Source organism: Crocodylus siamensis, chromosome 9, assembly GCF_052110815.1.
Source record: "Crocodylus siamensis isolate JL-2025a chromosome 9, ASM5211081v1, whole genome shotgun sequence".
NCBI lineage: Eukaryota > Metazoa > Chordata > Crocodylia > Crocodylidae > Crocodylus > Crocodylus siamensis.
Window position 1 is genome coordinate 41,002,996 of NC_143403.1, and position 18,189 is coordinate 41,021,184.

The window sequence follows — 18,189 nt, forward strand, 5'->3', positions numbered from 1 at the left end:
CCCGTATCGATGCTGGGCATCTTGTAAAGTACGATGGGCAGCTAGGACAAGGTGGTCCTGGTCATGCACTGTTGCCCATACATGTGTATCTGTATAACCGACGGTAACAGTTAAACTATTAGTTAAGTTGATTGCGTAGTGTTTAGTACCTTCGCATTGGGCAATTAGGTCTTGAACGGTTTGATTTTCCTTTGAAGTCCAAGGGGTGAGAGTTCGAAAATGGCGAAGACGTCTTTGAATTTGGGTGAGTACTGGGAGGTTCTGGGGTTGGATATAGTGTCGGAGCCAGTTGATTCATCCCATGATTCGTTGAAGATCCTTTCGTGATGGGGGTTATGATTAGAACAATCTGTTAGTGGTATGATTAAGTCTGTTGGTGGTTTGTGGCTTTGTCTCCATAGTCCTGTAAACCTGGTTCCAAGGAAGGTAATTTCATCTGAGGGATTAAGACGTGACTTGTCTTGGTTCATCGTCCAGCCCGCAGTCGTCAGGTGCTGGATCAGATGCTGCGTCAAAGATGTAACTGTTAGGCTATCTTGACCAAGGACAGCAATGTCATCTACGTAACTACATAGAAGAACATCATCGGGGAATTGTTGGTTCTGCTTAAATTCATGTAAACATCTGTTCATGGCTTCAGTAGCTAGGGCGGGAGAGTTACGGTAACCCTGTGGGCAAACATTCCACCGGTACATTCTTCCCTCGATGCACATATTAAGCACTCCCAAATGATCATCAATAGGGATAGAAAAAAACATATCTTTCATATCAGTGGTCACTCTTAACCACGGCTGGCTCTGGTACTCGGCTATGCTATGTAACTGCTGAGGAAGATCTAAGATGCTTGGTTGGATGATGGGTGTGCAATGCTTATTTGCCATACGATAATCAAAAACAAGTCGAGCCTTATCTGGGCAACCAGGTTTAGCTATACCCCACCCATCCTGCTGATAAGTAAATGCTTGCGGTGATGGGCGTGATGCGACCTTCTTGTTCTAGCCGGGATAGTAATGTCTGGAGAGACGTTCGTAGTGGTGCCTTAGTTGGAATGGGTTGATATCGCCAGGCAATGGGATTTTGTAGAGGTGGACGATGGTATTTGTCAGGTGACACGGCGAGGGGGAGAACTTGTAGTACTTGCTCCTTGAGGTTTAACTCCTGGATTGCAGGAATGCCCAGGAGATTGATGCCTCCTAGGACCCCTATTAATGCCTTTCGATGACCTTCGACTAAAAATTTAATTACTGGTGTGGACTTCACGGCATTCAGACCTTGTACCATGATGATTCTTTTTGTCATTTGGTGAGGTACATGCACAGTGATTACACTAACTTGGGCTCCCATGTCAAGTAAGAATGAGACACATACTCGTCTGTGGAGATTCGCTGGATCAATGAGGGTAAGGTTAGCATAAGGATGAGAATCTTCTACATTAACTTCTTGGGTTACTCTGTTGGCCTTGCCTTCAGTGACTGCTCGTTTTTTGTCCTTTCACTATATTTAAAGCCCAGTTGTTCCGTGAGGACCTTTTGTCCCTCATTTCCTAAGGCCCATAGTTGAAATTTGTTGAGCTTCGTATGGTTCATCAGAAACCCAAACATAGCTCTTTCCTCTGTCGTCCTTTGGGGTGGTGGTGTTCTAAGCGGGCCCTGTCGACTAGGCCCTCCGGGCGACGGTGTTTGGGTTGGATAGGTCATGGTGTGAACTTGGGCAAGGTTGCTTCCTATCGCTGATTGTAGACAGGATGTCAGTCCCAAGATGTTTGCTGCTGCTCCGTTAACAGACGGATTAAGAACTAGCTTTGCGGTGAGTCCTTGTGGTCCTCCATACATTTCGGATGCAGCTTCAATGGCTTCGAGGAGGCAGGGGACTTGACCCAGATTAGTCAGGTAACGTTGGGGCCATGCTGCGTTTTGCTGATGTGGCGTCAAATTCAAAGGCTGTAAGATCAGGTTCCATAGAGAATACGATGCTTCAATTATAGCATGAAGTAGTTGTATAGCATTAGGCTGTTTGGTTTTACCTTCATGCCACACATGTATCTTTTTCATAAGAGTCTCCACTACTAGGGCCGGTAATGATATTGGCCAATGGTTGTTCGTTGTTATGGGGATTGGATCCGTAACTAATCCTCTGCTCCAAGCTGTATTGTGGACAAGCTGCATAGCCTCGTCTGCATCTAAGATTTCATTACCCGCTTCCACTACAAAGCGGCCTAGCCATATGATAGGGTTCTCTTCTGGCTGGATCCCGGTCTCCTTTCAAAGATCACTCATGTCCGTTCGATTCCTAGAACGCGTCGTCGTAGTGAGCTGTGCTGGCGCTCCGGCTCCTCCTGTAGTAAATTTATGTACGCTGCTGGGAAGAGCGGAAAGTGTAAATCCCTCTCCGTTGGGTTCGTTTTCTTTTCGTTGTTAATGGTTCATCAGGCTTCCCTAGGTACGGCGGAGGTGGGACGGTCGTAAGCGGGTGACTCGGCCAGGGAGGCGTGCTTACGTCTGATGACGCAAGGTTGCTTTTAGTTAGCAAGGTGGAGAAGGGGAAACAGGACGGCCAAGCAGTGGGTGTGGCTTCATTCACTGACGTTCCGTTATTCGTTGCCAGCCCTTCCAGGCTCGGGTACAATCCCTTTTTTTGCTCGGCGCCAGATTCCTGTTGCTGTCCTTTACAGTCGGCGCCATTTTCAGGTGTGGCCTATTCAGCGTCACTGGCAGGTGCTGACAAAATGCTACACTTCACCGCTAGCTCTTCAGCATTCTTGCTGGCTGTACTTAACTGTGATTCTAGATTTGCATTTTCTTGCAGCAAGGTTGTTACAGTCCGGAACAGGACATTCATCATTTTTCCTTTGTCCCATTTGGGACTAGACCACTTTGCCACCATATGGCCCTCCGATTTTAGGGTCTCGCGGAGCTTTGTCAACAATTCATGCCCGTGCGAATCAGGCGGCAAGTTGGGGCAATTAAACTTATCAGGCGGGGTGTCTTCCCCCCCTTCCCGTATATGTCAGATGCAGCGCGAGAATTCTTGGGTGGGTGTTGGGTTCACTGCGCCGTCAGGTTTCACGTGCGCCAGAGATAAGTTCCTGACCTCATCTCTGGGCTGAAAGATGATTCCTTTCCGGCTCATTACACATCCGAAGGAGCTTGGCGCCAACTGAATGGCCCACTCCTTGGCCCCCTTGTCCCCTACGAGGGACACATACCCGGTAATTAACAGGCTGCTGAGACCGCCCGCTTGATGGTAAGCGATGTGCACCCACAGATCTTCTGAGTCTGCACACTCGCAGTCTCCTTCATGCCATGGGCAGTGGCGTATTAATTCTGACTCCAATTCGCCTCCCCCGTATCCTGTTCGTGACGCCATGTTGCACCACGTAACCAGTGTAGCCCTTGACCTGCGAGCCTGGGTTGGCACGACCGGCTTGGTGCAGAAGGGATCGATAACCGGACAGGTGGGGATTAGCGGCGAGGAGGAGTCAGTCACTTAAGTGTATTAGTTATAACAAAGGTTTAATGCTACAGATGGTCGTAGCATAGGCAGGATAGCTGGCTTTGTTCAGTTACAGTGCACGAATTAAAAAGAAACTAGAGGGGTCTGTTGGTTCACGGGGTTCTTGAGCTGAGCCCTTGCTTTCTACCCTGGTGCCGAAGCCCAGGATAGGTGCAGCTGCCTGACTCAATAGTCCCAGAACTGGTCAACAGCTCATATAAGGGAATGCATTTCAATCAACCTTCCGAGAGCTCTTTGACGAAACGATCAGACAAACCCGTGAAGGAGATACGCCAAATGAAGAACGGCTGGCGAGGAGGAGGTGTCTGCAGGTGGCCAATCTGCTGATGATCTCTCCAAGATGTGCACGTGGCGTTCTCCGCATAATGGCGGGATCTGCTCTTATTTATAGTCAGCAATGACCAATCACCTCATGCCAATTGGGAATAATTATTGACGGCCAATTACATTTTTGCACCAGTGACCTAGATACATATTCAAACGACCTAGATACCTCTTCATTTGACCCAGATACATTATTCATCTGGTTGCCCTCAGTGGGTTCAAAGGGTCAACCTTGTGATTGACACCTGCAATACTTATCACTGCAGACAACAAGCTTCTAAGTGTGGAGAACAACTTTTAATAAACTCCAATTGTAATGCTACCTTCAGCAAAGAAATTAAGGCCACTAAGACTGAGGGGCTTTATGGTTTGCAATCCTATTAGATCTTTTGGTTTGCTGGCATCGGCACTCTAACTTAGCAAATGAAACTCAAACATGACACACCCCTGCAAGTTTCACTCATATCAAAGACAAAACAACAAAGTTATAGATATTTCATTGATCCCCCATTATAGCCAATGGCTGGATCTCCGAGGTAGCTTCGGAGCCACTTTGACTGAATTGAAGCGGCAAACCGATCTAGAGCTCTGGATCAGATCGCTGACATCCAAAGCAGCCGGACCCAAAGCCAGATTGAATATCTGCCTGCTTGCACAGGCCTGCTAGATACTTTACACTCTGGTCACCTGGTATTAATTTATCCATGCAGTAGGGCCGAGTTAGAAGTGCATTGCACAGAAGAGTTTGGATGCCTTGACTTTGAACCTGATTAACATGTGAAACCCAGTGCTGAAGTCCAAAATCTTCAGTCCTGCTGTCTGATTTGTTTGCCTTGTGACGGACAGTGAACGTAATGGCTTCATGGTTGCTGTTGCTCTCTATATTTAAGTCAGTCACCAGACGGTCTCCTTTGGCCAGGACCAAGTGTAGGACATCACTACCTCTGGTTGACCCATGCTCTCCTGAGCCAGGAAGAGCTCTTCGATGCAGGTCAGGAAGGAATGTGACCGGTCTGACTTGGCCAAGTGTTTGTCTCAAGAGATGTCCAGATAATTAAAGTCACCCATGATGACCATGTCCCGTGCGTGTGCAGCCTCGGTCAGAATTCTAGACCGAGTTCCTCCCCCTGGTTTGGTAACCTGTAGTATACACCTATAGTTAGGTCTTTCTTGCCGCTGCCCCCCCCCCCGCCCCTGCAGGGTTTCGAGCTGTTTTTCTTTGGAGCCGATGTTGGCATCCTGCTCTTTCACATAGAGAGCTGCACCTTCACTTTATTCCCTACCCAGTCTCTTCTTTGCAGGCTATGCTCCCATCATGTGAGGAGTCCCACCAGGTCTCTGTAATCCCTATTAGGTCGTAATGCTCACTGGAGAGCAGGAGGGCTAGTTTCTCTTGCTTGTTCCCCATGCTCCTGGTGTTAGTGTACCCCACCTATTGAGACTCTCAGCTTCCTGTCACACTGAAGGAGAACTATTTCCTCAGCTCCTGCAAGAGTGGCTCTCTTAGTGTCCCTATCTATGGAGCTTTCTTGTATGTCAGTCCCTGGGCAAGCTCCAGTCAGTGTACCCCACCCCTGAGCAATCTTAGTTTAAAGCCCTATCTAGAAGATTGGCCATTGTGGCTGAGAACAGGGTAGCTAGAGACAAGAACTGGCACTGTGCCAGTGACCCAGTGCACTAGCATGGTATGCAGTGATGCTGTTCTGCTGGACTTGCTGGCACTCAACTGGCCTTTTTGTGCTTACCATGGCCCTACAGGCCCTAGCTGACTTAGGGCAATAATCGTGGCCCTAATTGTGCCTTATGGGCTCTAATTGTGCCCTTCATAGCCACACCCATGTCCCACAGCTCTTGCTCTAATTCCATTTCCCCACTTCAGTATCAACTTTCCTGGCCTACAGCCTTGCAGGGATTGAAGCACAGAGTGCTCATCAGACAATCCCTGTGGCCTTTACACCGCCCCATGGTCACAACCCAAACCTCTGGTTCTACTTAAGACCAAAATATAAGTATAACCCTACCAGTTTCTAACATAATCTCATATCCTACCTTGGACACCGCAAACCCTTTTCCAGGCTTCCAGCTTCCCTGCAGCCACTCCTGCAGATAGGTGTCCCTGTCCTTCAAGGGATCAGGACCTGATTGCCCACTCTGGCTCATGGCTGAGTTCGTATCTCCCGCCCCATGGTCACAACCCAAACCTCTGGTTCTACTTAAAGACCAAAATATAAGTATAACCCTACCAGTTTCTAACATAATCTCATATCCTACCTTGGACACCGCAAACCCTTTTCCAGGCTTCCAGCTTCCCTGCAGCCACTCCTGCAGATAGGTGTCCCTGTCCTTCAAGGGATCAGGACCTGATTGCCCACTCTGGCTCATGGTTGAGTTTGTATCTCCCTGCGCTCCAACCATTTCTGGTCACATGCCCCCCCTTAGCTCTCTCCCTGAGCCCACATGTTCCCTTTTAGCTGAACAAGCAGCTTGCACAGTAGCTGGCCTAAGCTCAGTAGCTCACCTCAGAATGCAGCTCTACCCTGCCACTCTTCTCTGTTAAAGAAAATGAGGCCTTGGTCCCCTGTTACAACTGACTTTAGATCAGCCGATATTTTTATTCAAACATTGATCATACATGCTGAGCTTGGTGCTGGCATGGTTCCCGCAGGCTGCTCTTGGACTCCTTTCTTCCTCTTCTTGCTGGGCTCTCACCAGGGCACAGTCTTTCCTTCCCAGTTCAGTAGGATCCCATGGTGTTTTTCAGACAGGTTGCATAACACCTTCATAATCCCATTCACACTCTCATCCATTGTCAAGTCTGCCTGTGACATTCAAGCAAGAGTGGAGGACATAATAAGATTTTCCATCTCTGGTGCATTAAGTGCATGAAGGTACAGGGACAGATCCAGGGAGGTGCACTGATATACTTGCACTCCCCTTTGATTCCTGCTCCACCCAAAGTGGGGCTAAGAAGTGGGGCTTTAAAACCAACTGCTTTGCACTGGCAGCAGCATTTCTAGTCAGGCAGTGCTGAGGAAGTCCACTGATTTCATGGCTCATTATCATCTGCCTGATCCCTTCTAACCAATTCATTCCACACGTATTAACAACCTTCTCTTCTTTCTAATGGTCTTGATGTCCCACAGATCAAGCTATCCTTTGTACTGCAATTCTGCTGCCTGTTTCCTGCTCCTGGTAAGGAAGCTTCTATATCAGAGCCCTGCAGATTATTTTTAACTCATTGCAATTAAGTTACATTTGTTTTTCTTAAGTCTTAAACTGAATAATACAGCCCTAGGCCCCTAGCATATTAGTAAAGCTTTTAGTTTATTTTTAACCGTAGAAGAATATGTGTTGTTCTTTATGTGATGATGCCCCTTAACATCTGCACCCCGCTTTTCAAAATTCTAGATCTGCCCATGCAAGGATAGATGCTGGTTTTCAGCCTCTTCTAAAACAAAGCCCCATCATATACCATAAAAATACCATCAACCCTATTGGGCCATAACAACAGGAAAGTGACTCCTGTTTGCAAACCCATGGCCAAGGACAAACCCTGCATCAAGGTTCCTCCCTGCAGCAAGAAAATTGAACATTCCCTGCCCACGCCCCACAAACCCACAACCACAAGCATCCTCCAAGCACATACTTCCTTTGGTGAGGCCTCTCCAGGATTGCTCCCTTTGGCCACTCTCAAGCACACACATAATCCAAGGCTCAAGAATAGGTCCAGAAGTACCAGCTCAGTGCAGCATTATTAGTAAACTTCTGGGTTTGATGCGAGTCTGAAGAGGAGGTTGTTAGAGCATTGGGGAGAGGGTGTGTCAGGTATAAGCAAGTCTCTTGTGGCCTCCTGCTGGACTGTCACTGTCACCAGTGAGCTGTTTTTATAAGCATCATGGACCAGCTCCATAAATGTTTTTATTTAAGTCCCTTCCTAGGGCATATTCACCTCCAAGAGAATCAGCCCAGAAAGAGTTAATAAGGTTCAAAATAATTTCTCCACCTTCAACAGAAGAAAGTAGCTCCAGTAGAGGGGGCACCAGGTAGGGAAGCGTTAGGCCAGCAGTGCACCTTTTGGTTGTCTGGGCCTGGTGCATGGTGCAAAGCCATGGTGTACAGGGTTGGCCCCATTGTGCCTGGATCTTGTCTTGCACCATCTGGATCAGGTCCCACATACCAAGATCCTGCCTGACATGGCCAAGATCAGGCCTTGCATGCCCAGATCCTACCTTGTGCTACTCAGATCTTGTTTCACACACCTTGGGTCCTGGCCTGGAGACTGGCAACTCTGCTAAGTCTCCTGGTCTCCTAAGCAAAGGAGACTTTTGTCTGAATTAAGTATCAGGCTGTACTAAGCATGGTGCTCATCCAGTAGGGGCTGGATGAATGAACTATAAGGTGGATAGAAAAGTGGCTAGAGCATCTGACTCAGAGGGAAATAATCAATGGCTCAATGTCTAGCTGGCAGCTGGTAACAAGTGGAGTGCCCCAGGGGTTGTTCCTGGGGCCAGTTTTGCATATGACACCAAGTTGTGGGGAGTGGTAGATACACTGGAGGATAGGGCTAGGATTCAGAGTGACCTAGACAAATTGGAAGATTGGGCCAAAAGAAATCTTACGAGGTTCAACAAGTTACAGTGCAAAGTCCTGCACTTAGGAAAGAACAATCATATGCACCAGGACAGGCTGGGGAGTGACTGGCTGGACAGCAGCTCTGCAGAAAAGGACCTGAGAGTTACAGTGGACAGTAAGCTGAATAAGAGTCAGCAGTGTGCCCTTGTTGCCAGGAAGGCTAAAGGCTACTGGGCTGCTTCGGTAGGAGTGTTGCCAGCAGGTCAAAGGGAGTGATTATTCCCCTTTATTCAGCACTGATGAGGCCTCATCTGGAGTACTGTGTTCAGTTTTGGGCCCCCCACTACAGAAAGGATGTGGACAAATTAGAGACAGTCCAGCAGAGGGCAACAAAAATGGTGACAGGCTGGGGGCAGGACCGTCCCTGGGGGGTGGGGAGAGGTGAATTGGGGCAACTGCCCCTGGTCCCATGCTTTGGGAGCCCCCATGGAGCCAGGTAGAGTGCCCGCGGTGACTCTGCACTGCTGCCGGCTTCATGTCTGGCTACTCGGCACCCCCCTGCTAAATCTGCTGGCAGCTTCCTCATGTCTGGGGTGGGGCCCCACATAGGCTGATTTGCCCCAGGCCTCGCACCCTGCTTTGGTTGTCTCTGGCTGGGGGACATGACTTATGAGGAGAGGCTAAGAGAACTGGGCCTATTTAGTCTAGACAACAGAAGACCAAGAGGCGATTTAATGGTAGCCTTCAACTATCTGAAGGGTGGGGTTCAAAAGAGGATGGAGCAGACTGTTCTTAGTGGTGGCAGATGACAAAACAAGGAGCAATGGTCTCAAGTTTCAGCAAGGGAAGTTTAGGTTAGCTATTAGGAAGACTTTTTCACTAGGAGAGTAGTAAGACATGGGAACAGGTTACCCAGAGAGGTGGTGGAATCTCTGTCCATGGAGGAATCTCTGGCTAGACAAAGCTTTGGCTGGGATGATCTTGTTGGGGATGGTCCTGCTTTGAGCAGGGGTTGGACCAGATGACCTCCTGAGGTCCCTTCCAACCTTAATTTTATAAGATTCTATCAGGGTCCAGCCAATTTTTCCTATTAAGAAGCGTGTCACACTAGAGGAAAAGCAATGGCACTCTATGACAAAAGGAAATCATTACTTCTCCTCAAACCATCCCTCACTGCTAGGAGATATTATTAGCTGTCTGTGAGTTTGGACGACCACTGGTAGACATACCTCAGAACCTCCCAGGTCTGTTTTCACCCAGCCAGGGTGGATTGCAGTGCATAGGATCCCATCTTGCTTATACTCCAGTGACTGGCACTTAGTGAGCATGTTCAGAGCAGCCTAGAGGGAAATACATCGTGAGCAGAAGCAGAATCACAGACGTGGAAAACAAATCAAACCCTTCAAACTCTGAAGTGCTGAGAGAGAAGAGATGCCTGGAAGCCTGAAAAATAGCATAGGTGAGGAATCTTCTCTCAGTGAAGGTGACTCTTGAAGGTTTGCAGATTGCTTCACAAATTAACCACATGTGTATTCACATCCTGCTCATACCAGAAGTGGGATACCTGTATAATTAATTCAATTTAGTTTAGTCCTCTTCAAACTCAGGTAGGCAAAAGGTTTTCAAGACCACTTTAGTTTTGAATAAGAGCATCAAAACAGAGCTTTGATGTTATTACAATCACAAAACCATAGGAAAAAAATAGGGTTGGAAGGGACATCAGGAGGTCAGCTAGTCCAACCCTCTTGTTAAGGCAGGATTATTCCTATCTAAACCATCTTAGACAAGTGCTTATCTAACCTATTCTTCAAAACTTAACAAAGAACCCTCTCATACCAGTTATCTCAGACTAATTTTTCTGAGTGGCATCTGTGGAGGCAAGTCTTCAAATACATGCCACTTCTCAGTACACTGGCTAAAACTATTTCTGGATGATCATTACTTTCATTTCCAGTACATAGGTTAAAAATTAGGGTTGTCAATTAATCATGATTAATGTGTTAATCATTGTTCGTGTTAATTTTTTAATGTGTTAATCATGCAAGTGGTTTTGGAGTCTGTGTCAGGGCTCTGGTTTGCCACCATCACCACAGCCTCCAGGCTGCCCTGTGGAGCAGCAGTGGCAGCACAGAGGACCACAGGGCAGCTGCAGTAGGGGGGGAGGGGCGTGCAGACAGACACAGTTGAGCAGCCACAGGCTCCAGGTGACTAGGAATGTAGCCTGGTGGTGTGTGGAGCAGCTCCCAGCAGGTAAGTCTGTGAAGGAGGAGAAGAGGTGTGGGGGAGGAAAGGGGCCGGCGAGGGGGCGTTTGAGGCCTCTGTTGTGTGCACGTGCCCCCCCAGACCTGTGCACGGGCAGGGGCAGGCTGCCACTGTGGACTGGGGCTCTGCACCCTGCTGCCATTGTCCTGGGACCTGCATCGTGGATGTGCCATGTCTCCTGTCCATCTGGCAGCGGGAGGCACAACATGATATCGCGCAGCTCCCGGGGCAATGACAGCAGGGTGCAGAGCCCCACCTCCACTCCATGCACAGATCTGGGGGGCACATGCTCATGCCTCCCCTGGGGGTGTGCACAGCAGCACGAGCAGCTCCCTCCCATCCAACCCCCCCGTTCCCCTGGACAAGCCATGGCTCCATCCCTTGACCAATCCCAGCCCCTACCCCTGCCTCTGCCCCATGCCCTCTCTCACCATGGGGGTCTTGATCTGCACCCCCTACCCCTTCTCTCCCTGATGCCCCTTCCCCCCACACACTTACTTGCTGGGAGTGTCTGTGTGTCTGCATCTCTGTCTGCCTGCATCTCACTCCCAAGCCACAGCTCACCAGCCCTGCTGCTGCCCCTCACTCCTGACCCACAGTACCCCACACCCTGCCAGGGTATGCAGTAACACCACTCCCTGGGCTCCAAACCCCACCCCACACCCACCCACAGCCCCCCACACCTTCACAAATCTTTCCCCCACACGCACCCTACACCTACTCCCAACCATCCAAAGTACCTGCATAATTCTGCATAACTGTGACTTTCTGTGCATTGTTTTGTTTTTAGCTATGTGACTAAAATGACAATTTTGTGAGTAATCATGATAAACTTTTAAAATTGTTTTACAGCACATTAACAACAACAGTTTTTGTCTCAAGCTACTAATGAATTGGGAGAGAACCAATTCAGCTGGTGCCCCATGATGTTTTACTTAAAGGGAAACATACCTTACTGCAGCGGTAGGAGACAACTGGGAACCAGGAATAGGTCTCAGGAGTTTTTTCCATGGATCCCAGAATTGTGGACATATTAATCAGAGCTGCCTTGCTGCAGCTCAGTGGTTTGTGGCTGCTCCCTTGGGCAGCCTTCTTCAGCAGTGGCAGGAATACCTGGGGGAAGACGCTGTGTCAGTTTGCCATCAGTATGATAGACTCTCCCTGCCTACCAGAACTCCCATTCCTTCCCTCCCCAGCCAGTGTCTCCCTAATCGAGCTACTGTTTTCCCATCCCCATTTCGTACCTGCTTTCACTCCACCCTTTCGCTAGGTGCAATTTCCAGGTTTTCCATTCCTGCAGCCCCTCCTTCTCCTTCATGCTGCGCCTTTATCAACCCCATATAAATTCATACAGCTGGCTTATTATCTTCCAGAAGGTAGCACAGGTGTCAGCTGTGTGAGACTGATCCTGCTTCTGTCTTTTACTTTCTGATGAGAAGCTCTTTGGGGCATGTACTGGGTTTGGACTGTGTCTTGCATGACAGGCTCTGATGCTGACTCAAATTGCTGTATACTACTACAACAGAAATAAGCTGTCCTCTATCCCTCTTAACTATAGAACTTTTCTGGCTAATTTTCTCATTTTAAAACAAATCCCACCTATGGATCAGCAGAAATGCAAGGTCAGGTGGACTCTTACCTGGGTCACTAACAACGGGCCAACAACATTTGTGTTATACACACTCATCATGTCATCAGGAGTCACAGATGCAAGAGTAGATGGTGGCATAACACCTGCATTATTTATCAGCAGGTTCAGACCTGACCCTTTCAGATGTGCTTCAGCTTTCTTTGCAGCAGCCTCAACACTCACTGGGTCCGTAGCCTCTGGAGGGAAAGAGAGTGAGTGGTTTATTAGGGTTTATTATGACCATGATTTGGTTTCAGTCTTGATAATATCAGAAATAACTGCTGAAATAAATTTGGTTTTGTGTTAAGGCAGGTCACCACTTACTGGATGAGTTCACAGGGGACATAGGTAAGGTTTATTTAAATATCTTGTGTTTAGAACCACAACAAATTTGTCCTTAATGCTAAATGAAGACAGAAAAGACCAAAACAAAGTAGCTAGGAAAGATGCAAACAAAGTTGGTAAGTCACCATGTCCTGTCTTACATTCAAGATCCAAGCAGTCTGCAGGCTTATACTGGAATTGGAAGGCAGGATGAGTCTAAGTCATACAAGTAAACCATACGCATCCAGAGTCTATCATTTCCAAGTGTTTTTACGTTTCCAGCTTCTGCTCCAATTATTTCAAAGTGGATGTGTAAAATTAGACTCACAAAGCCCAACTGGCCAACTTCTCTCCAGAGACTACATATGGAAGAGCCAAACACAAGGGGCTCAATTTTGAAAAAATTGAACTAAAGCTGCAGTCATTCTCCACAGTTGATTATTTATCTCACTTGAAACATTGAGTTAGGACCCTGGTGATCAGGATTCCAATCTCAATTCTGCCACAGGATTCTTGTATAAGTTCCTGATAGTCTTTTAAACCTAAAGTTACAAAGGGCTCCATGAATTTGGGGTGCCTGCCTAGACCTCACTTTTCAATGGTATTGACAGCTACAGCTGAAATCAAAGACACCTGTAGGTACTTAGAACCTCTGATAATCTGCTTCTCCCTGGTTCTCAGTGGCCCTTGCTGCCCTCCTTGATATTCAGGGAAACAATGCCCAAACGCATTTTCTAAACTGAAATGTTAAAACCTGGGCTACAATTGTGTGTGTGTATACATGTGTGCATGAGGATAAGCCACCAGTTTGAAACAATCAAACCACTTGGCTAGGGACAGACATTAAAAAAGCCCGAGCCTGATTTGATTCACTCTTTGCAGGTTAGTCTAAGCTTCACAGCTTAAACTGATTAGTAACTGGACAGACATTCTCTGTTAAATCAGGAAATACAGGTATGTGCCTGCAGTGGCTCAAGCCCGAAGCTGGGGGGCTCTAGAGCATGCCTGCCAGCCACTGCCAAAGGGGAGGGAAGAGAGATGCCCTCCAAGGCTTTCACCTCTTCCTGTTGGAGTGGAGGGGGCATGGCCAGGCACCAGCCGGGTCTAGCAGGACACACAAGATGCCAGCTACCAGCCTGGGGCACCAGTCTACAACTTCCCTTACCTCCAGCTCCAGCTCATGTGTGTGATGATTGTCAGGTCTTTGCCAACACTTCCCACCTCTCAGTCTGCTCCTGCAGGTCTTACCTCTGGCCTCACAGGTGCAGGTCTTGGATCTGCACACAGGGGACTAGCTTGCCTCACTTCTCCAGTCCAGGACTGCTGTGGAATTATGCCCCTGCCTGGCCGCAGGCAAGCTGGACAGAAGGAGGAATTAACTCCATCTCTGCTTGGATGCAGGAAAGCTGGTGTGGCTGGGGCTGGCAAACCTCAACTGTGGTCTGCAGGGTTTGCCAGAGTGGAGGGAGGGAAGAATTTGCCTCAGAGGCCATGGCAGGCCAGTGTCTAGCCACGCCTCACCCCTGCTCTGGCTAGAGAAGCCTCTTTAAAGGCCAATTTTTTGGTGTGTACAAAGGCCCTCTGATACTACATTCAACCAGGTTTATTTCAAACCAGTTTTGGCCATTTTCAAAATGGTTTATGCGCACAGGTTTAAACCAGTTTCTGATCATTTAAACTGGTTTATGTGCAGGGGCAATGTGTCAGGGGTGCATGTGGGTGCACATGCACGTGTACCTCATGAGCGTGGCGGTGCACCTCCTACAAAAAGGCACCGCCGACACTGTCCACCGGAGGTAGCATCTGCGGGCAGTCCGCAGTCACCGCCAGTGCTGCCGGCAGTGCCTGCAGGTGATCACTGACTCCTGGTCCACGCTCGCCACCCCTTCTTCCCCTGCTGCCGACAGCACTGGTGGCGTCTGTGGGAGCTCTGCACTTACCACCACCGGCTCCCGTCGTTGCCACCGCTGCACTTCTGCCGCCACCAGCGCAGCCATGCCCCCGCAGCCTCCGGGGGCATGCTTTGTTGATGTTTATGTGTAATGTCTGTCCCTAGCCCTTGTGTTTGGAGACTGAGAGTTTCCAGGTCAAAGGGAGTTTAAATTGCAAGCAAGTTAGAAGTGGGAGAAGAAACCACCCTAAGACTGCAAGAAGTCTTGCAGCTGTAATCAACTCATCTCTTTTGAGTGATTCCATGCAACTTCTGTCAACAAATGGGGTACTAAGTCTGCCTGTTACAACCTGTTACTATGCAGTCCCACTCCATCTTAGCAAATGCAAACAAGATTAATTTATTTTTATCGATCTACTCTGTTCAAACAGTCATAAGCCCTGTTTGATTTTTACTTTCTTCTACCTCTCAACAGTTGCCACAAATGTGTGAACAATCCAGTCCAGCTCCAACTGAAATCTTTGGCTGACTTCCACTTGAACTTCAAGGGATCAGAATTTGAGCAGCATTTGGTCCAAATAAGAGTACTAGATAGCCAACATCTGTTACTGAGTCAGTGCCTTTTGCAGGGAGGTGACAGGACTGTCAGCATGCAACCTAGCTTGTTCATCTGGCTGTTGTGTTCAGCTGACAGAGAAGAGCCCAAAAAAAGAATGGCAGTGGAAAGTACACAAAGCATGGAGAGAAGAGACTTAGACTTGCAAAGAAGCCAGAGAAGAACAGGCCACTCAGTGTTTGCTGAGTGCCAGTAGGAGGGGAGAAGTAGGGAGGCCTTACCTAGCTGCAGCACTATCACCTTTGGATGTTTGGAAGCCATCTTCCTCAGTTCCTGGAAACAAAGGTTTTGTGTTATGGTACCAAAGTAAAAGTGCAGGCACAAGTGCTGGGTGTCCTGTTCAGCTCTAACCTGGATGACCATGATAATAGCCCACTGTCTCTGGCATAGTTTCTGCTGTCACACCACATGATTTTGTCCTTTAATGGTGGTACCTGAATGTGTACAAGCAGATGCTGGCCTTGTGGCTAGAGGTCAAGGCCAAGCTAAAGGTCAAGCCCAGCATCTTGGGAACTCCAGCTGCATTGCTGTGGTGGTGTCTGGGAACAAGCAGCAACCATCCCCTGCAACCCTTCACCAGCAGCTAACTGGGGAAGCGCACAGCAATCCTGGCCCACCTGTAATGTGCCTGCTGCCCTCCCCCTCCCACCCTCTCTTCCATTCTCCCTGTCAGTCTGCCTCCTGCTCCTTACCTGTCCTCTGCTTCCCTTGCCTCTGGTTCTGGCCTGCTATGGCCAGTGTTCATTGCCCCAGCTCATGTCATTCATTCTGGGAAACAAAATCCCCTTCTGTGGTTCCCCAGGGGCCAGAGGCCTCATCTCCAGAGTCCTGGGGAGCAGTCAGCAGGACTCAGCTCTTTCCCTAGTGACTCCCTTGGTACCCTAGAAAACATCTATGTAACCTGCCAGGTTTCTTGCCTCCTGGCTGATCCCAACAGTCATATCAGTGGCACAGCTGCAAGACAGGAGCATTCCTCCTCCCAGAGTTTCTTGCACAGGGGGAGGAGAGGTTGGAGCTATTGACCTGCTCTCCATGACAAGCCTTTGCAGTTTTGCAGAAGCAGAGGTCAAAACAGAAATATGAAGAGGTCTTCTGGGGTGAGCCTTGCAAAGCCAGAGAGGAAAAGGCTTGTTGGGAAGGGGAATGCCAATATGGGGAGGGCTGTGGGACATCAAAAAATACTTCTTGCCTCCACAGGACACTGAGGTAACAGAAGTGATCCCAGTACCTGGTAGGTGAATAGGATGAGCTCTGAGGAGCAGCTGGCTTGGGGATTTCGATATCTAACTATTTCCTGAATAAGTCTCCTGCTTGTCAGGTGAATATCAGCCAGATCCTTGATCCTCTGCAGCTATGCCTCAGGCCTGGTACAGAAGTGGGCTCCCGACTGGGCAGTGTTCCAGGTTGCCTGCTACAGCTGCCAGTGCAGCCAGTGTTTCATATGTCTGTGAGGTTTATGAAAGGCCAACTCTCTAGGGCAGGGGCAGGAAATTATTTCAGGCGGAGGGCTGCGTACTGAGTTTTGGCAAGCCATCGAGGGCCGCATGACAGTCAGCCAGGGGCAAATAAATACTAATTTTCTAAATGTTTTAGGGGCCCAGCAGGCCAGATAGAATGGCCTGGCGGGCTGCATCTGGCCCATGGGCTGCATTTTGCCCACCCCTGCACTAGGGGATAGTGGGAGCATGTCAATGGATCACCATGGCTCAAAGCCACATGGCATTACCCCTGACAGTGAGACTCAGCAGTGCATATATGAAGGTGGGAGGGTGGGAGCCAGATGAGCAGTATCTTGAGCAGGCTAGGCTGGAAACTGCCTTCTCTCTGCAAGTCACTGAGGAGACCACAATGTCTGTGTTCTGGGCGGCAGGCTGTCCCTTGCACAAGGGAGAGGGCAGGGGAGAATCGCGCCCAATTGAGTTAGGGGTCTGTACAACTGGTGTCAGCCCCACACTGGCAATGTTCCCCTTCCAAGGAAGGAGGTGTTTGGGGCAGAGGAAAACCTGCAGCTGGCCAGCTCTGCTGGAGATGATGGCAGTTCTAGAGCTGATTCTTAAATCTGCTTTCATTTCACAATTGGTGGGGGGTGGGGCAGTGAAAGTTTCCTCCAGTGAATTTCAGCAAAAAAGAAGAGTGAATCCTCACCTCTGCCCGTGCTCCCGCTGGGTCCCGGCAAGTTGCAAAGATCACATCTGGTGGGTTTGGCTTCCCGACAAAATGCTTAACCAGCTCCAGACCAATTCCCCGATTGCTTCCTGTCACCAGCACGCTGCAGACATTTAGCCCGGCCATGTTCACCTCCTTGCTGCCTCTGGTCTGCATCTCTCTTTCCACGCTTAAATTTATATTGGCTGTGTTTTCCCTGTAGTGAATTTGCTTTACTAAATCCCCGCCTACATCTTTTTTCTTACTTTCAACAATGTTTGCATTTGTATAAAAGCTCCTGTCATACATGGTAAAATGATTCATTTGATAAATAAACAGCAGGTTAGGAGACACGAGCAAAACATGATCTCACGCTCTGAGCAGCTCCTGCGATTAGTGTTGACACGAAAGCCCCATTATTTTTTGTTGGTACATGTTTTTTATATAGCCTGAGTCCTCTCCTTACATAAGTATCCCCATTGTGGGGATACCACTCCTTGCTTTATATCGAGTCTTCACTTTTGGGTGAGTCTCTGTAGCTCCACTGAAGTCAGTGAATTTTTGCAAATGCACATCATCCCTGAAGATATGGGGCCAGATTGACTGGTAAAGTGCAAGTAAGATGAAGACAGAGTTTTGGTGCCTAAGTCACAACAAATCCACATCAACAGTGTTCCAGCAGCAGCAGCATGGATTTGACACCTACAGTTTGGGCTGCAAAGATCACTGACTGGGCAGGAGGAGTCTGGCAGCACTGCGAGGGCAGGTTGAGCTCCGTGGGCCCCATGGAGCTAAGCCTGGTGGCAGGAGGCAGGGGAGAGCCACTGGCCAGGGCTGCACTCCAAGTGGCTCTGCCACTGGCTCTCCCGCCACCTCCCGCTGCTGGGCTGAGCTCCGTGGGGCTGGCAGAGC

General features: G+C 48.8%; 1 protein-coding gene and 1 pseudogene across 1 annotated transcript; both read right to left on the bottom strand.

Moving 5' to 3' along the window:
- Window positions 1-2,694: 2,694 nt before the first annotated feature.
- Window positions 2,695-3,366, bottom strand: LOC149857427 (uncharacterized; annotated as a pseudogene).
- Window positions 3,367-6,405: 3,039 nt separating this feature from the next.
- LOC149857428 (uncharacterized) lies at window positions 6,406-17,558 on the bottom strand. Its single transcript, XM_090062982.1, has 6 exons — window positions 17,278-17,558; window positions 15,354-15,405; window positions 12,311-12,498; window positions 11,623-11,784; window positions 9,639-9,749; window positions 6,406-6,656 (listed from the first exon to the last, which is right to left on the bottom strand). Exons 1-6 carry the CDS (start codon window positions 17,452-17,454, stop codon window positions 6,543-6,545), a joined length of 804 nt encoding a protein of 267 aa, XP_089919108.1. The 5' UTR covers window positions 17,455-17,558; the 3' UTR covers window positions 6,406-6,542.
- Between the last annotated feature and the right edge of the window lie 631 nt (window positions 17,559-18,189).